Source organism: Malus sylvestris, chromosome 10 (genome assembly GCF_916048215.2).
Source record: "Malus sylvestris chromosome 10, drMalSylv7.2, whole genome shotgun sequence".
Lineage (NCBI taxonomy): Eukaryota > Viridiplantae > Streptophyta > Magnoliopsida > Rosales > Rosaceae > Malus > Malus sylvestris.
Window position 1 is genome coordinate 26,174,229 of NC_062269.1, and position 14,142 is coordinate 26,188,370.

The window sequence follows — 14,142 nt, forward strand, 5'->3', positions numbered from 1 at the left end:
TAATGAGTTTGTTACCGATTGAATTCTGGCCAAGTGGCTCGCTAGAGAAGCATCTAGAAATATGTTATCACCTACAAATTAATTTTTGTAGACATGACGTAAAATAGATGTCAAATCAATGTACGAGTAGCCAGATAACACGAAATTTGGACCATACATGATGCATTTGAAGAAGGAAGGTGGATTGTCTGCCTCCCATTTCTATACTCTTTCTATTCTCTCCTGTTTGTGTGGTCACGGTTAAGCCACATCAACATTTTATATTGATTTTTTTTATAAAAATAATAAAACAAAAAGTAATAGGAATATAAAATGTTGACATGGCTTAACCGTGACCACACAAAACAGGAGATGATGGAAAGAGTATGGAAATGGGAGGGCAGACAATCCATCTCCTTGAAGAAGGACCTGGATTGTCTACCCTCCCACATCCCATACTCTTTCCATCATCTCCTATTTATGTGGTCACAGTTAAGCCACGTTAACATTTTATATTGATTTTTTTTATAGAAATAATAAGACAAAAAACAATATGAATATAAAATGTTGACGTGATTTAACTGTGATAACAGAAATAGAAAAAGATGGGAAGGATATGAGATGGAGAAGACAGACAATCCAGGTCATGTGATGAAAGACACATCTCCTGCTCATTTTTGGCGCGGCTATATCTTATATCATAATGGTCTATGAACAATAATTAATGTGTCAAATCAACTATGAACATGAAAGCAGTACATACATAATGTCACGACAAAAAAACTATTGCATCAACAATTAAGGGATAAATACACATGTGTATGTTCCAAAAAAAAAAGTACACATGTGTATGAGTATAATTGTATGAAAAAAAATTACAGAAACAAAATTATATACAAATTATAGTATGCAAAGGAAAAAGAAAGAAAAACGACCCTTGATGACACGACACTAAACTTTATGCATGACCAAATGAACAAAATTATATACAAATTATAGTATGCAAAGGAAAAAGAAAGAAAAACGACACTTGATGACACGACACTAAACTTTATGCATGACCAAATGAACGATAAATTTATAAGAGTAATGCTAGGAAGATTAAGTTTGTAGACAAAGTTTTAAAAATTAAAAGATATGGAAGTAGATGATTGGTTTATTACTTACACGTTGATAAAGTTTCACCTATTCTGATTGGTGACATATCATTTAGTTTGCAAATTTAATCTCTTTAACATTACCCAATTTATAATTGTATACAAACGACTGTATGTGAAATCGCATACTATATACAAATCAACCAACAACCTTTCCTTTTTTTAACGCACCATTGATCCCTTTTTTGTGTACAAAGGTCAAGGTCCAATTTTCTTTAGAAAAACTAATAAAAATGGCTTGAAAACTTTGAGTTTTAATGGTAAGGACAAAATAAAGGATAAAGTGAATAGTATCATGATTGACTTTTTAGTGTAAAAATGTGGTTTTTCGTTAAAGTGAACAATACTAGGAGCTTTTTGTTAAAATTCTCATTTTCTTTGTGGTGGGAGAGTGACCAAATACTACTCAATGTTAATAAATATTTGAGCAATGAATTTAATTTAAAAAATGCTATTTTTATCATCTATTTGTACTATATTTCCAATAGAGATGAGACTTATGGGTGCATTTATTTGATCTGACTGTCTCAGATTAGTTAGCTTCAAAAACTGTGTTAGACTAGCATAGAATAGACTAAGTTTGACTAATTTAGTAAAGTGTTTGGTGCAGTGTAAGACTAAGGAGAAGGATTATGAAAAAGTAATTAATCTTTTTAAATTTGTTAAAAAAATCTTTTAAAATTATAAAATCCAAAATATATATGATTAATAAATCTTCCATCTCATCCCCAACTTTATGATTAATAAAATGAGTGTAGACATTGAACTTCCGGTAAAATAAATTTTCAGTAACACATTAAAGTTTCGACATGTTAGGGCATACGTGGCATGCGTCATGTGTCTCACAAATCGCACACATAAATGTGACTCATCAAAATCGGATAAGTCATCAAGAAGGACTCTGAAACTCTTCAAATGTTAATTGCTGGAGTAAAATCACGAACCGGTGCGTAAATCGAGTCCTTTTGTCAATCAATCAAGCCCACAATCAAGGCGAAATCCATATGTAAGCAAGGCTTGGAGAGTTAATTACTAGGCTCCAAGACAAAGAAAAAGGGCCAAAAAATCATTCACGCCCAGATGCTGAAGCTTTGAACCTCCGAAGTTCTCAAAACACTCAAACACTTAAACACTCAAGAAGACTTGGCAAACCCTTCGTGTTCTTCGTCAAACCCATGAAGAACCACCAAGCACCCCTACACATGCCTGCTCCTTTATTGCTAAGAGCCAAAACCTTGCGGCACCCGTTCAACCAAGATCAAGTTATCGCGGCCCTTGGATTAACAACACCACACACCTTACATTTCGGAGATCCAATCAAAGGATCAACTTGCAAAGAGATTGTAACCCTACATTTACATTAATAAAATTATTATTTTGTCCACGTGTTCTCGTGTTATTTGCTACGTGATTTTCATGTTTACAATGAGAACTAACAACTCATCCACTGTCATAGCCTCAACTCCTCCATTATTGTAGCCCCAACTCCTCAATTGCAGCCACAACCAACAACAACTCCTCAATTGCAGCCACAACCAACAACAACTCCTCCATCGCAACCCCAACTCCTTCATCGCATCCCTAACTTTTTCCATTAAAAAAACAAAAATTAATGGGCTAATTCTTGAAACGTGAAATCGATTCAAGCATTGCGTGGATTTTGAGGTGCAAAAGAAAGAGGACGAGCAAGGGTCGCGCAAGTCGAAGGTGAAGGTTCCGTAGACGAGTCAATGGCCTATGGTTTGAGTAGTTATGAAAAGAGGGCCGATCTATGCCCATGATGGTCGATTTGTGCCCACAATAGTCAGGGGATGGAGGTTTATGGATATTGTCGGAAGAGAAAGAGTCGCAAGGCAGAAGAGTGCAAAGAAGGAAGAAGGTCTTAGCAGTCCCCCTCATTTTCAGGCTCTCACGAAGAATTTATGTGGAGCAGTTAAACTTAGTCCCACAACGTAACCAACACTGGACTACATTAATAAGTGGTTCGGTCTCATCTAGTGAGAATTAGTCAGACCAAACAAATGCACCCTATATGTGTTGGAGGACTTTAGCTTTATTAGAGAGATGGTACAAATAGATGATAAGTGTAACACTACGCTTAAATTTAACTGTCAAATAGTTGTTAGCACCAGTGGCATAGCCACATTAGCACAAGGAGGGGGGCCGCCCCTCCTATCATCGAAAATCACCATGAAGGGCGAGGAACTACGTTTAAATCCTCCTTCAAATAATATGGTTAATTCAAATCCTCATTCGAATATTTTGAAAACAATTACTTTCATTAATATTGAGTCTATTATGTGATGTTTTTATAACATACAGTCTCATTGACACAATTAAAACTTGTTTATATTAATAAAATAAGAATGACATTAATATTGTTTACTATCTAAAAAAATTTGGTTGTCTAAGTTTTTTTAGACCCTTTTACCGTTTTAAATTTCCTCTCTCCCTACATCAATTTTTAGTTTCGCCACTAGTCGGCACCGCATGACACACATGTACCAAAGTACGAAGATACTGAAGAAAAATCCGGAAGACAGACAGCGCTTTTGGTTAGTTATGACGTCTAAAATTACGAGGTTTCGACTGTAGATTTTAACTGTTTAACCAACAACTTGCTCCTCGTGCCCAATCTCTTCTCCAAAACTCGATCCCAAATCTCTCCACCTCCTCCGCCGCCTCGTTTTCCTCCTCCTCGTGCTTATCAGATTCCACGACCAAAATACCCACAAATTCCCGCCAAATAACCACAACAACCGTTTACGTACCCACATGGCAGGCCCCCATTCGGCATCCACTTACACACTACAAGTCAAAAACACAGAGATTCACAGCCCCGCGGGCCCCACCTTCCCACCACCACTAATTGATCACTCTCCTAATCCTCTCTGTACTCACGCTGGCACCGCCGTCTCCTTCTCCACTTCTACTAGATCACTACCACCACTCCCAAAATCTTCTAATCCCATTCCCAATCCCTCCTCCAAAACCCTAACCCTAATTCCCCAAACCTCTGCAAATATCACTACCAAAAACAAAGTTCTCACTTCACTTCGTGCTTTTTACTTGACTCGGGCATTTTAACAAACACTTCAACATGCTGCAGCTGCCGCACTTCACCTGCTGTTTCCTCCTCTTACTGCTCCCGTTGATCACGTGCTCGAATTCGATGCTGACGACGGTGTACGACGTGCTGCGGGCCCACGGGCTTCCGATCGGACTGCTTCCGAAAGGGGTCGTCGATTTCGAGGTCGACGACGCCGGCAGGTTTACGGCCCACCTGGATCAGGCCTGCAATGCCAAGTTCGAGAGCGAGTTGCATTACGACAGAAACGTTTCGGGGACGCTGAGTTTCGGGCGGATCGGATCCTTGTCGGGTATTTCGGCGCAGGAGCTGTTCCTCTGGTTTCCGGTTAAGGGTATCCGGATCGACGTGCCCAGCTCCGGCATCATTTACTTCGATGTCGGCGTCGTTTATAAGCAGTTCTCGCTGTCGCTGTTCGAAACGCCGCCTGATTGCACGGCCGCCTCCGGCAGCTTTGAAGCCATTGGAACCGTTTCCAAGGTAAGTTCCAATCTAGTCTCTCACTTGTTTTGGAAATTGATAATTGGATTGATTTTTGATGAAAAATGAGACTAGTGTTGTGTGATTGATTGCTTGATGTGCAGAGTAAATCGGGGAAATTGCGGTCCAAGCTCAATTATGAACTTGGTGGGAGATATTTTGGGTAGAACTTTGGAGGGAGAAGTGGATTGGAATTGTGAGTTCTGCAAAGTCTGGATTAGTGTGTGTTGGGTTGAGTTTTTTTTCCGGTTTTCAATGGCCAGTGAATTCGATTCGAAACCGAAGATTGGAGGAGGCAGAGTTAAAACACAGTCAGTTTGTTGTGTCCCAGCTGCCAGAAGATTGAGTGAGGCAGAAGAAACAATGTGGTCAGATGAAGCCCAAATCAGGTGATGCATCTGCAAACAGGTTTTTTGTTGTATTTTGAAGCTCATAACTGGTATCATGAAAATGGTATAAAAGCTATCAATAAAAATCCTTACTTTTTGTAGCAATTGAATGTGGAGGTTTTATTCTCAGCCTTTGCTTTCATCGATACACACTCTACGTTCTACGTCAAACTAATCTAAACTGGAAGGAGCATTACTGCTCTAGCCGGCGTGGCTACGCGTAAATAGAGGAGTAAATGAGAGGAAGAGTGCTAACCCATCTTATGTTGTCTAATTCTATTTGCAAATCCAATTTCAATTGGGGATCTAAGATCTAACTTATTATGATTATGAATGATCAGGTCTAAAACCTTGAAGGACTCTGTGTCAGTTGTCTGAGAGAGTTAGAGCAGATGCTTTGATTGCTTAGTGATGTGACTCTAATCAGAGTAAATTCTTTTTGCACTGGATTTTTGTTCCGGGAAGTTTCTGTCCGATCAAATTTTGGTTTCTTTCATCCTTCTTTTCTTCTTTGTCAGAGCAGAAGCTCTGCAGATGGTATATGTGTAATATTTTGTTCTTTGAGAAATGTTAGGGAGATTCTCTCAAAAGTGGCATCCTCATGTACCTCTTTGTCACCTCATGTTTTTAGCACAATGGTTTATAATGCTGGCACGAGAATTAATGTTAAATTGTAAGGTAATAAAGAATCTATGAAGAGTCCAATTTTGAGTTAGTCTCCTTAGCATTTACCTTGTTCTTTTATGCAAGCAGAAGTATGGGAACTTCGAATGAAGGCGTAATGCTCTTAGTTACTTGAACTACGAGCCACTTACGTGATTATTTTTCTTTTAATTACATGTGTTCCTTAGTTGAGGCAGACTAACAATATAGTAAGAGCTCTCTTGAGGTAGAATTTCCTATATGTCAGTATTTTGATTGGAACTGTACCTTTAGCTTCAGTTTGAAGGGTTGTGCACAAGATCACTCACTTCAGAGTTTAAGCCTTCTGCACTCAAATTTGTATGTGGCTTCTCTGTCTCCTATTTTAGCTTTTGACATGTATTCACACCAACTTCAGTTTTGAGAAAAAAATAAGATAAAATAAAAAGAAGAAAAAAAGAGCAAAACGCGAACTTTGATCTCTTCACCATCAACTCTTAAACCGAAGAGATAGAGATCTGATATGAAAATCCCCAAGTGGCAATGGACCCTTCCAACCACTACCACAAGTACGGTATCCCTTTATACACCGCTGCTTGGCTCTCCGGCCTCTGCAAATCCAAATGACCCATACTGAATTAGCCCAATTCGATCCCGCCTCCGCTTCTCTCTTCAGTTACATTAAATTTGTAGACAATATTTTATAAACTAAATAACATGAAAGTTGATGATTCGAATATAACAAGTTGTCATTACCACTCACCCCATGAAGCATTATTATTTAGCATCGAATCATTTAGTGCAGGCATATCCAAGATTGTAATCATCGTATTTATAATTGAAATTGAAAGAGACGCACGTAAGAACTCATAAAACAACAAAAGACGGGTCCCCTCCACCGGAAAATGTATAAAGCTCGCAGACAACGACAAGAACATCAGTCTTAAAATTACAACAAAACCAAAGGGCATTTCTGCAAAAATCAAATCAAATTTCCCATCTTTTTCACCCGGCACGTTACCCCATCACGGACCGTGCATTTCTACGATACAAATCACACCCAACTTACACAGACCCATAGCTAGCAACTCCACCTTCCTTCTCTCTGTTTTTTCAATCGAATTTTATACAAATATAATCCGCTGAGTCTATCACTTCATCTCTTCCCAACCACCACCCAAAACCTCGCCGGAACAACTGTTCTCCGGCGGAAAAACCCCTTTCGCCACTTACCCATTACCATGTCCACCACTCCCATCTCCTATCCAATAACCTCAAGACCCTTTCTTTCTCTCGCACCCGCCACCGCAGCCTCAAAACTCTTTGCACGCCCGAATTCCCACACCAAAAGCTCTCTCTTTTCCTCCCCTTCGTCTTCCTCCTATCATTTCCTCAATAGGGTATTCAGAAATGGGGCTGCTCTGTCGATAAGAGCTTGCTCGACGTCGCCGTTTATCGGCAGAGTCGGGTCGCAGTGGAGGGAAGGCAACGCGTCGCTGCTGTCTTTTGGGATAAACCCACCAGCTCAAATATCCAAAGGGGCTTCCGACGACTCGTCGTCGTCTCAGGTCTTATCTGCAATGCTTCCTTTCGTCGTTGCTGCTACCGCCATTGCTGCTCTGGCTCAGCCGTCAACGTTCACTTGGTAGGTTGTGGTTTTCTTGAATTTTTATTTGGTTTTGAATGATTGCATGTCGAACTCTTGTGGAATTAGCAAGTGGGATTCAGTTTTTTGTAGTTTATGAAAGTCCAAGTTGGATTATTTTATACAGGGATACATATTACTTTCGTTTTTGCTGGGATAATTAAGGATTAAAGTTATAAATTAATACTATTTCTGGATACCCTTTTGTACACATTAGTCTAAAGTCATTATCTTTAATCCTGGATCATTTCAGTCAACTCTCAGTTTCTGAGAATTTGGTTTAGGAAAATTTAAAGGTCGTGAGCTGGGACTGCTTGCATGTGTTTGATTTTAGGCCCATGAGAGACTTGATTTTTGTTAATTTAGTTTAACGATGTATTAACTCAAAATTAATATAGGGTATCCAAGGATTTATATGCCCCTGCTCTTGGTGGGATCATGCTGTCAATTGGAATCAAACTGTCGATTGATGATTTTGCTCTTGCATTCAAAAGGTAATATCTTTATTCAGCATTGTGTATATATTCTTCTCACTGTCATTTATTTATTCTAATCTGTTAGCGAGGTTTTGAGTGTGCTCCCAATATTCTTTACTTCTCATCTGTTGCAGACCTTTACCCCTCTCTGTTGGGTTTATCGCGCAGTATGTACTGAAACCGGTACTTGGGGTACTAATTGCTAACGCATTTGGCGTGCCAAGGATGTTCTACGCTGGCTTTGTCCTCACTGCTTGTGTTGCAGGGGCTCAGCTGTCTAGCTACGCTAGTTTCTTGAGCAAAGGAGACGTGGCCTTGAGCATTCTCCTCACCAGCACCACCACCATTGCTTCCGTGATCGTAACGCCTTTACTAACCGGCCTTTTAATCGGTTCTGTTGTTCCGGTTGATGCTGTTGCCATGTCAAAGTCGATATTGCAGGTAGTTGGAGTTTAGTAATACAATGTTTTACCTTCTACGGCTATTATACTTAAATAGACATTTCATTGACATTGTTATTTTACATGTAGGTGGTTCTTTTTCCGGTCACAATTGGTCTTGTGCTCAATACTTATGCAAAACCAGTTGTCAATTTCCTTCGACCAGTGATGCCAGTTGTTGCTATGATATGCACTTCATTGTGCATTGGCAGTCCTCTTGCAATTAACCGGAGTCAAATTCTATCTGTAGAGGGTTTCCGGTTGATATTTCCAGTCATAGCATTTCATGCGGTGGCCTTTACACTTGGATACTGGGTATCCAAAACTCCAGGTTTGAGGTAAATCTTCCTCTGTCATAGAATGTTAAAGTTCATGCTTGGAAGTCATGTGTTGTCGACTGTGAGGAAGAGTTGTGAGCCATTGGCATAACAACCTTTGTTGCCAGTTACCCTTGTTTTGCACTTGAATTCCTCCACGACTATGTTTCAGTGGATGTCCATAGTTAGGTGTTTATCTTTTATCCCTCAACGATCTTGCAACTAGCATACATGTTTGATCGTTGCATCCCCAGTCTCAAATTCAAAATCTTGTTATTCATTCACTCTAGCAAGTATCTAAACCTCATCTGCTAATAGTTTCTAGGAGAGTCATTAAGCTCACTTGGTTCTAAGAAATTTTACATTTCAGAAATTTAAAGCCGGTGTCAGAAGTGTTTTAATATCCCCATGTTCTGTTATAGATAATGTTATTGTTGTCACCTCAGGCAAGAAGAAGAAGTTAGCAGGACACTTTCCTTATGCACGGGAATGCAGAGTTCCACTTTGGCAGGGTTACTTGCAAGCCAATTCCTTGGGAGCAGCCAGGCCGTTCCTCCAGCATGTTCGGTTGTTGCCATGGCCATCGTGGGCCTTTTTCTTGCGTCTTTCTGGGGCACCGGCTCTCAAATCAGAGACCTTCCGTCCCTACTAACACCTCGAACAGGTTCTCCAGTGAAGGCTTAGCAATGAGAACAACAATCAGAGAACTCACGGGGCATAGATAACGCTAAGTTAGTACACACTGATGGTCGTGGTTACTAGCGCAGAACATTACAAGGACAATACAACAGAAAGGATGATCGCTGTCATGTTGAACCACCTCAACTGGTTTGGAAAGCAACTACTGCTTACAGAGAGGATCGGGAACCGAAAATGGACAGACGGCGGGAAAACATAGTTTAGGCTAGAGTTGTAAAGTTGTAAAGCTCTTGTGCTATAGCTGTGTATCTTTATGTTATTACTTTTTTTTTTTTTGGAAACCTGGTAACATTAAAAGGCAAAGATGCCAAGCAAATACAAGGAAGCCTACCTAGAGGCAAGACACCAATAACAGCAAAGAAAGAAATACGAGTGGTTCACAACAATACCACGACGCCGCATCTAATGCTAAAGCGTCCCACATCGCATAACCCAAAAGGATAGCTAAGGGGGGCAAGGAAGGCCGTCATTACATAGAACATGAACAAGGGAAGATAAGGGTTTATCGACCCAAATCTGATCACAAGCTTCCCTACACTTACTCGACGCTAAATAGTCCGCCGCTGAATTGGCCGATCTTGGAACCCAAGACCAGCGGCAGTCAGGAAAATCCTTACCTAAGCCGCAACATTTCACCAAGATAGGAAAGGCATCCCAACTGCCATTCCTTGCCATATCCTTTAGACAAGAAATTGATTCCAATGAATCAGATTCAATAATAACGGAGCTCCATCCCCTACTTTTTCCAAATCTACACCCATTCAGAATAGCCAGAGACTCCATCATATTTGCACTAGACGCCTTCCCACTATACCTTTCTGCCTCCAGGAACCGACCCTCCTCACCCCGCGCCACCACCCCAATGAAGCTCGACTTGCTCCTGAGATTCCAACTAGCATCCACATTTATTTTCACACCGCCCATGTTCGGCGGACTCCACCTAATTCCAACCCCAGACTCATGTTGACCTGTGCTAGGCTCGGGCGACAGAGCTAGATGAGCAGCAGTGTAGAAGAAGCCGAGAGGGAAGAGGCAAAGATCACCTGCCTTGGATCAATCTGGTGGTTGTTGAAGAGGCAATTACATCTAGACTTCCAAATATTCCAGCATGTAAAAGCAATATACGAAAACATCTTTAGACTCACCTCCTTTGAGCCCTTCACCGAAGTAAACACCTGCAACAGCCAATGAGCCCACGACACTGTAGCCGAAATACCCACCCTCAAACTGAAACAACCTCCACGCCAGATAGCACTCACCCAGGGACACTGCAGAAAGAGGTGTTCGATTGTTTCCTCCTGCAATTGACAAATTGGACAAAGTGGGGACTGGGCCGATCTCCTTCGTGCGAGATTTTCCATTGTTGCAAGTGCCCCATGGAGAGTCTTCCACAGAATTACTTTGTAAGTAATGATCCATAGGTATACATAAATGTTGTCCTCTCTCTCTCTCTCTCTCTCTCTCTCTCTCTCTCTCAAGCTCATCCGGATTTGGAAATCTTTGGGTAGTAAGCCCATCAGGCCCAACATAGATAGACATTTTATGGGCTGACTACGGAGTGCTTGTTAGTTGTGATCTTGTGAATAGTAAGAGTTCACTGTTTACACAGATTATTCCTTATAAAATTTACAAAAACCAGTTACTAAAGGTCTCTTTGTCAACCTAACGGCAAAGCGATCCTTTGCGTTTTCAACATTGAACTCATAGAACTCTCAGCTGGTCTATATTTTGCTTAATTACGTGGACACTTAGCTGGTCTGTCTTTTGCTTACATGGACGCGTAGCTGGTTTGGATTTTGCTTACACGGACTCTAGTTCTATGACACATTGATAACAAATAAGACCTTTTTTCTTTTTCAAGAAAAAAAAAAAAGAATCCTTACAGATACAGAGAAACTGAACATAGCGGAAGTGACATCAATCTAGGGTCCATGCTAGGGTAATGATGGTCGGAAGCAGGCGGTTCTGGCGGACAAAGGGACCAAATGGTGTTACAATTTGCAAGTTATTTGGTCAGTTTTCAGAACGTTATAGACCTAAATAGCAGGGAAGTAAGTAGTGCCCTTGTTGGCTCGGGTGGTTACACCACCACCTTCCATCTGTGTGCCCTTGTTGGCACGATTACATGTGGGATATTTTCCCATGAGTTTCTTTCTCTTGATGGCTGCAGATTTGAGTTTTGTGGCATGATGGAGGTGGGTGGAACCTACCTGATTTCAGATTTGGAGGCTTCGTTTGCCTGGATTCTAGTGCCTGTGAAAGGCGGTGTTTCGTGGTCGGCGGTGTTGACAGCGTCTGTGTACTCAAGAGTTTTTTTGTTTGTCTTTTGTTTGTTCTAGCTCAATCTTCTGGTTGGGCTTTTTGTTTTGGGATTCATATTTTAATTTTGGGCTTTATTTGTAATTGGATCATAGTATGTAAATGTTTGTTGTTTTGGTAATGAAAAATTTACTTTGGACCAAAGAAAGAAAAAAAAATCAGGAAAGTAAAACGTTAATTGACCCTTTGATTTTGTTATACTACTTAACCCTGTGTGTTTGTGGTAGTTTTCAATTGAGGCAATTCCATATTAAAACCACGCTGGCCAGATTGTTTGTTTTCTAGGTAAATTACATTTTACTCCCTCTGGTTTGGGATCGATTGCAACCTCATACAATATCTTTAAAACATTTCAATTTCATACATTTACTTATCATTTTATTTCAATTTCATACATCCGTTAGAAGATCCGTTAAGTAAACCGTTAAATGATGGCGTGGCAAATATGAGATCCACATTTGTGCTGATGTGACTGCCAACTTTGTACCACGTGGCAAAATTTTCTTTTTATGCATTTAAAATATAATAATTTACCCTATTATTAAAAAAAAAAAACCCCATCTTCCTTCCCTGAACCCTTCCCTGCAACCCAAACCCCCTATCACACCCTACCCCCCACCCAAAACCCCAAAATCAAAAGGGGGAATTGAATTCCAGAGACGAAGTGAGGGAGTAAGGATTTTGGGAAGGGCAAAGCAAAGGAAATTCTAGAGAGAGAGAGAGAGAGAGAGAGAGAGAGAGAGAGAAGAGAAGTGGACTAAAAAAGAGAAAGATAAGAGAAGTGGACTGAGAAGGAGAAAACAGCTACAAGACCTAACCTGTCTTCTTCTCCTTGTCTTCGTGGGGGCACCTATGTGTGTCTTCTGCAACTCTTGCTTCCAAAAAATCCAACTGGGTTTTTTAGGGTCATAGGTGAGGTGAGGTGGGGTGGGGTGGGATGAGGGGTTTGGGTTGTAGGGAAGGGAAGGGGTCGGGGAAGGAAGATCCTTTTTTTTTTAATATATAATAAGGTATATTATTATTATTATTTTAATATATTTTAAATGCATAAAAATTATTATTTTTGCCACGTGGCACCAAGTTGGCAGCCACATCAGCACAAATATGGATCCCATATTTGCCATGTTATCACTTAACGGATTTTCTAATGGATGTATGAAATTGAAATAAAATGATAAGTAAATATATGAAATTGAAATGTTTTAAAGATGTTGTAAAAAGTTGCAATCGACTCAAACCTAATTGGGTAAAATGTAATTTACCCTTGGTTTTTTTTTTTTTTTACAACCCAAGTAACACGACCACAAAATCTTCTTTAGAGCATTTCCAATGAAGTCCCTAAATGGAGTCCTTACCACCCTCTACCACTGTATGTTTTTGAAGTTAGGGATTTTATGGCTTCCAATAGGGCAGAGCTCCAGTCCCTATAGTAGAGGGACTGGCCAGAGTCTATAAAAAACACAACATTTGAGGACTAATTTTAAGGACTCAAAATGGAATGGGCCCCATATGAATTATGAGTGAGTTATAACCACCACATGCAATACAAATGACGCTGATGTGCAGCAATAACAAACTCGCCAAACAAGCGCAAATAAAGCTTACTCGCCTGACACAGCGTCAAACCAGGTCCCACACTTTACCTTTGGGATCTAATGGTTCAACTGTCTTATTGGACTTTTTAATCTTGTAGTCGCTAAATTTAAGAATTATACTATGAGGATCATCCATTGGAGCTAAAATTTCTTAAGGACTCAAAGATTCCTTTAAGTCCCTAAATGAGTTTTCATATGTGGTGGTTGGAGTCCCTAAATAGGGACTCCCATTGGAGATGCTCTTAGTCCTTTTCCTTTTTGGATTCGTATTCACATCATTTTTTACTTGTTAGGCAAGCATTCCATGCATATAAAGAAATGTTGTAAATAAGGTACTTCATACAGTTAATCAAGAAGAAAGTTGAGGTTCCACCATTAAACTAATTGGCTATATAGCCTAATTGCTTATAAGCATATGCAATATCCTTTTTTCCCATATGTGGGTTTCATACACTCAACACGTCCCCTCATGTGTGGCGAATTTTAAAACGTAAATAACACAAATTAGGTGATATGGAGTCTGTGTAGCCGTTGGACTTCATATATGGGACCTCTAGTATATGGAAGGAAGTTAAGATTCCACCATATATAAAATTAATTGGCAATGTGCATGGGGAATAACCCAATTTACTTATAAGCACATGCAAGATCTCTCCTGTCACCAAATTCATTTTCAACATGTTCCACCACTTATGATGAATTTTCAAGCTTAGCACGTGGATAATACAAACGGAGTGACGTGGTGCATGTGTGATCATTGGGTTTCACACATAAGACAACCTACTTTGATACTATAAAGAAGTTGAGTTTCCACCATAAAACCAATTGATAATATAGACTAACCCAATTACTTATTATAAGCACATGAAATGTTCCTTTTTTTACTTGATGTGGAATTCATACTCTCAACAAATTG

General features: G+C 40.0%; 2 protein-coding genes across 2 annotated transcripts; both read left to right on the plus strand.

Annotated features, from left to right (window-relative positions):
* Positions 1-4,007: 4,007 nt before the first annotated feature.
* LOC126587022 (uncharacterized) lies at positions 4,008-5,194 on the plus strand. Its single transcript, XM_050251993.1, has 2 exons — positions 4,008-4,704; positions 4,809-5,194. Exons 1-2 carry the CDS (start codon positions 4,237-4,239, stop codon positions 4,869-4,871), a joined length of 531 nt encoding a protein of 176 aa, XP_050107950.1. The 5' UTR covers positions 4,008-4,236; the 3' UTR covers positions 4,872-5,194.
* A 1,574-nt stretch (positions 5,195-6,768) lies between these two features.
* LOC126587021 (probable sodium/metabolite cotransporter BASS3, chloroplastic) lies at positions 6,769-9,615 on the plus strand. Its single transcript, XM_050251992.1, has 5 exons — positions 6,769-7,380; positions 7,779-7,874; positions 7,991-8,297; positions 8,387-8,634; positions 9,060-9,615. The coding sequence occupies exons 1-5, from the start codon at positions 6,977-6,979 to the stop codon at positions 9,295-9,297; spliced, it is 1,293 nt and encodes a 430-aa protein (XP_050107949.1). The 5' UTR covers positions 6,769-6,976; the 3' UTR covers positions 9,298-9,615.
* Positions 9,616-14,142: the final 4,527 nt, after the last annotated feature.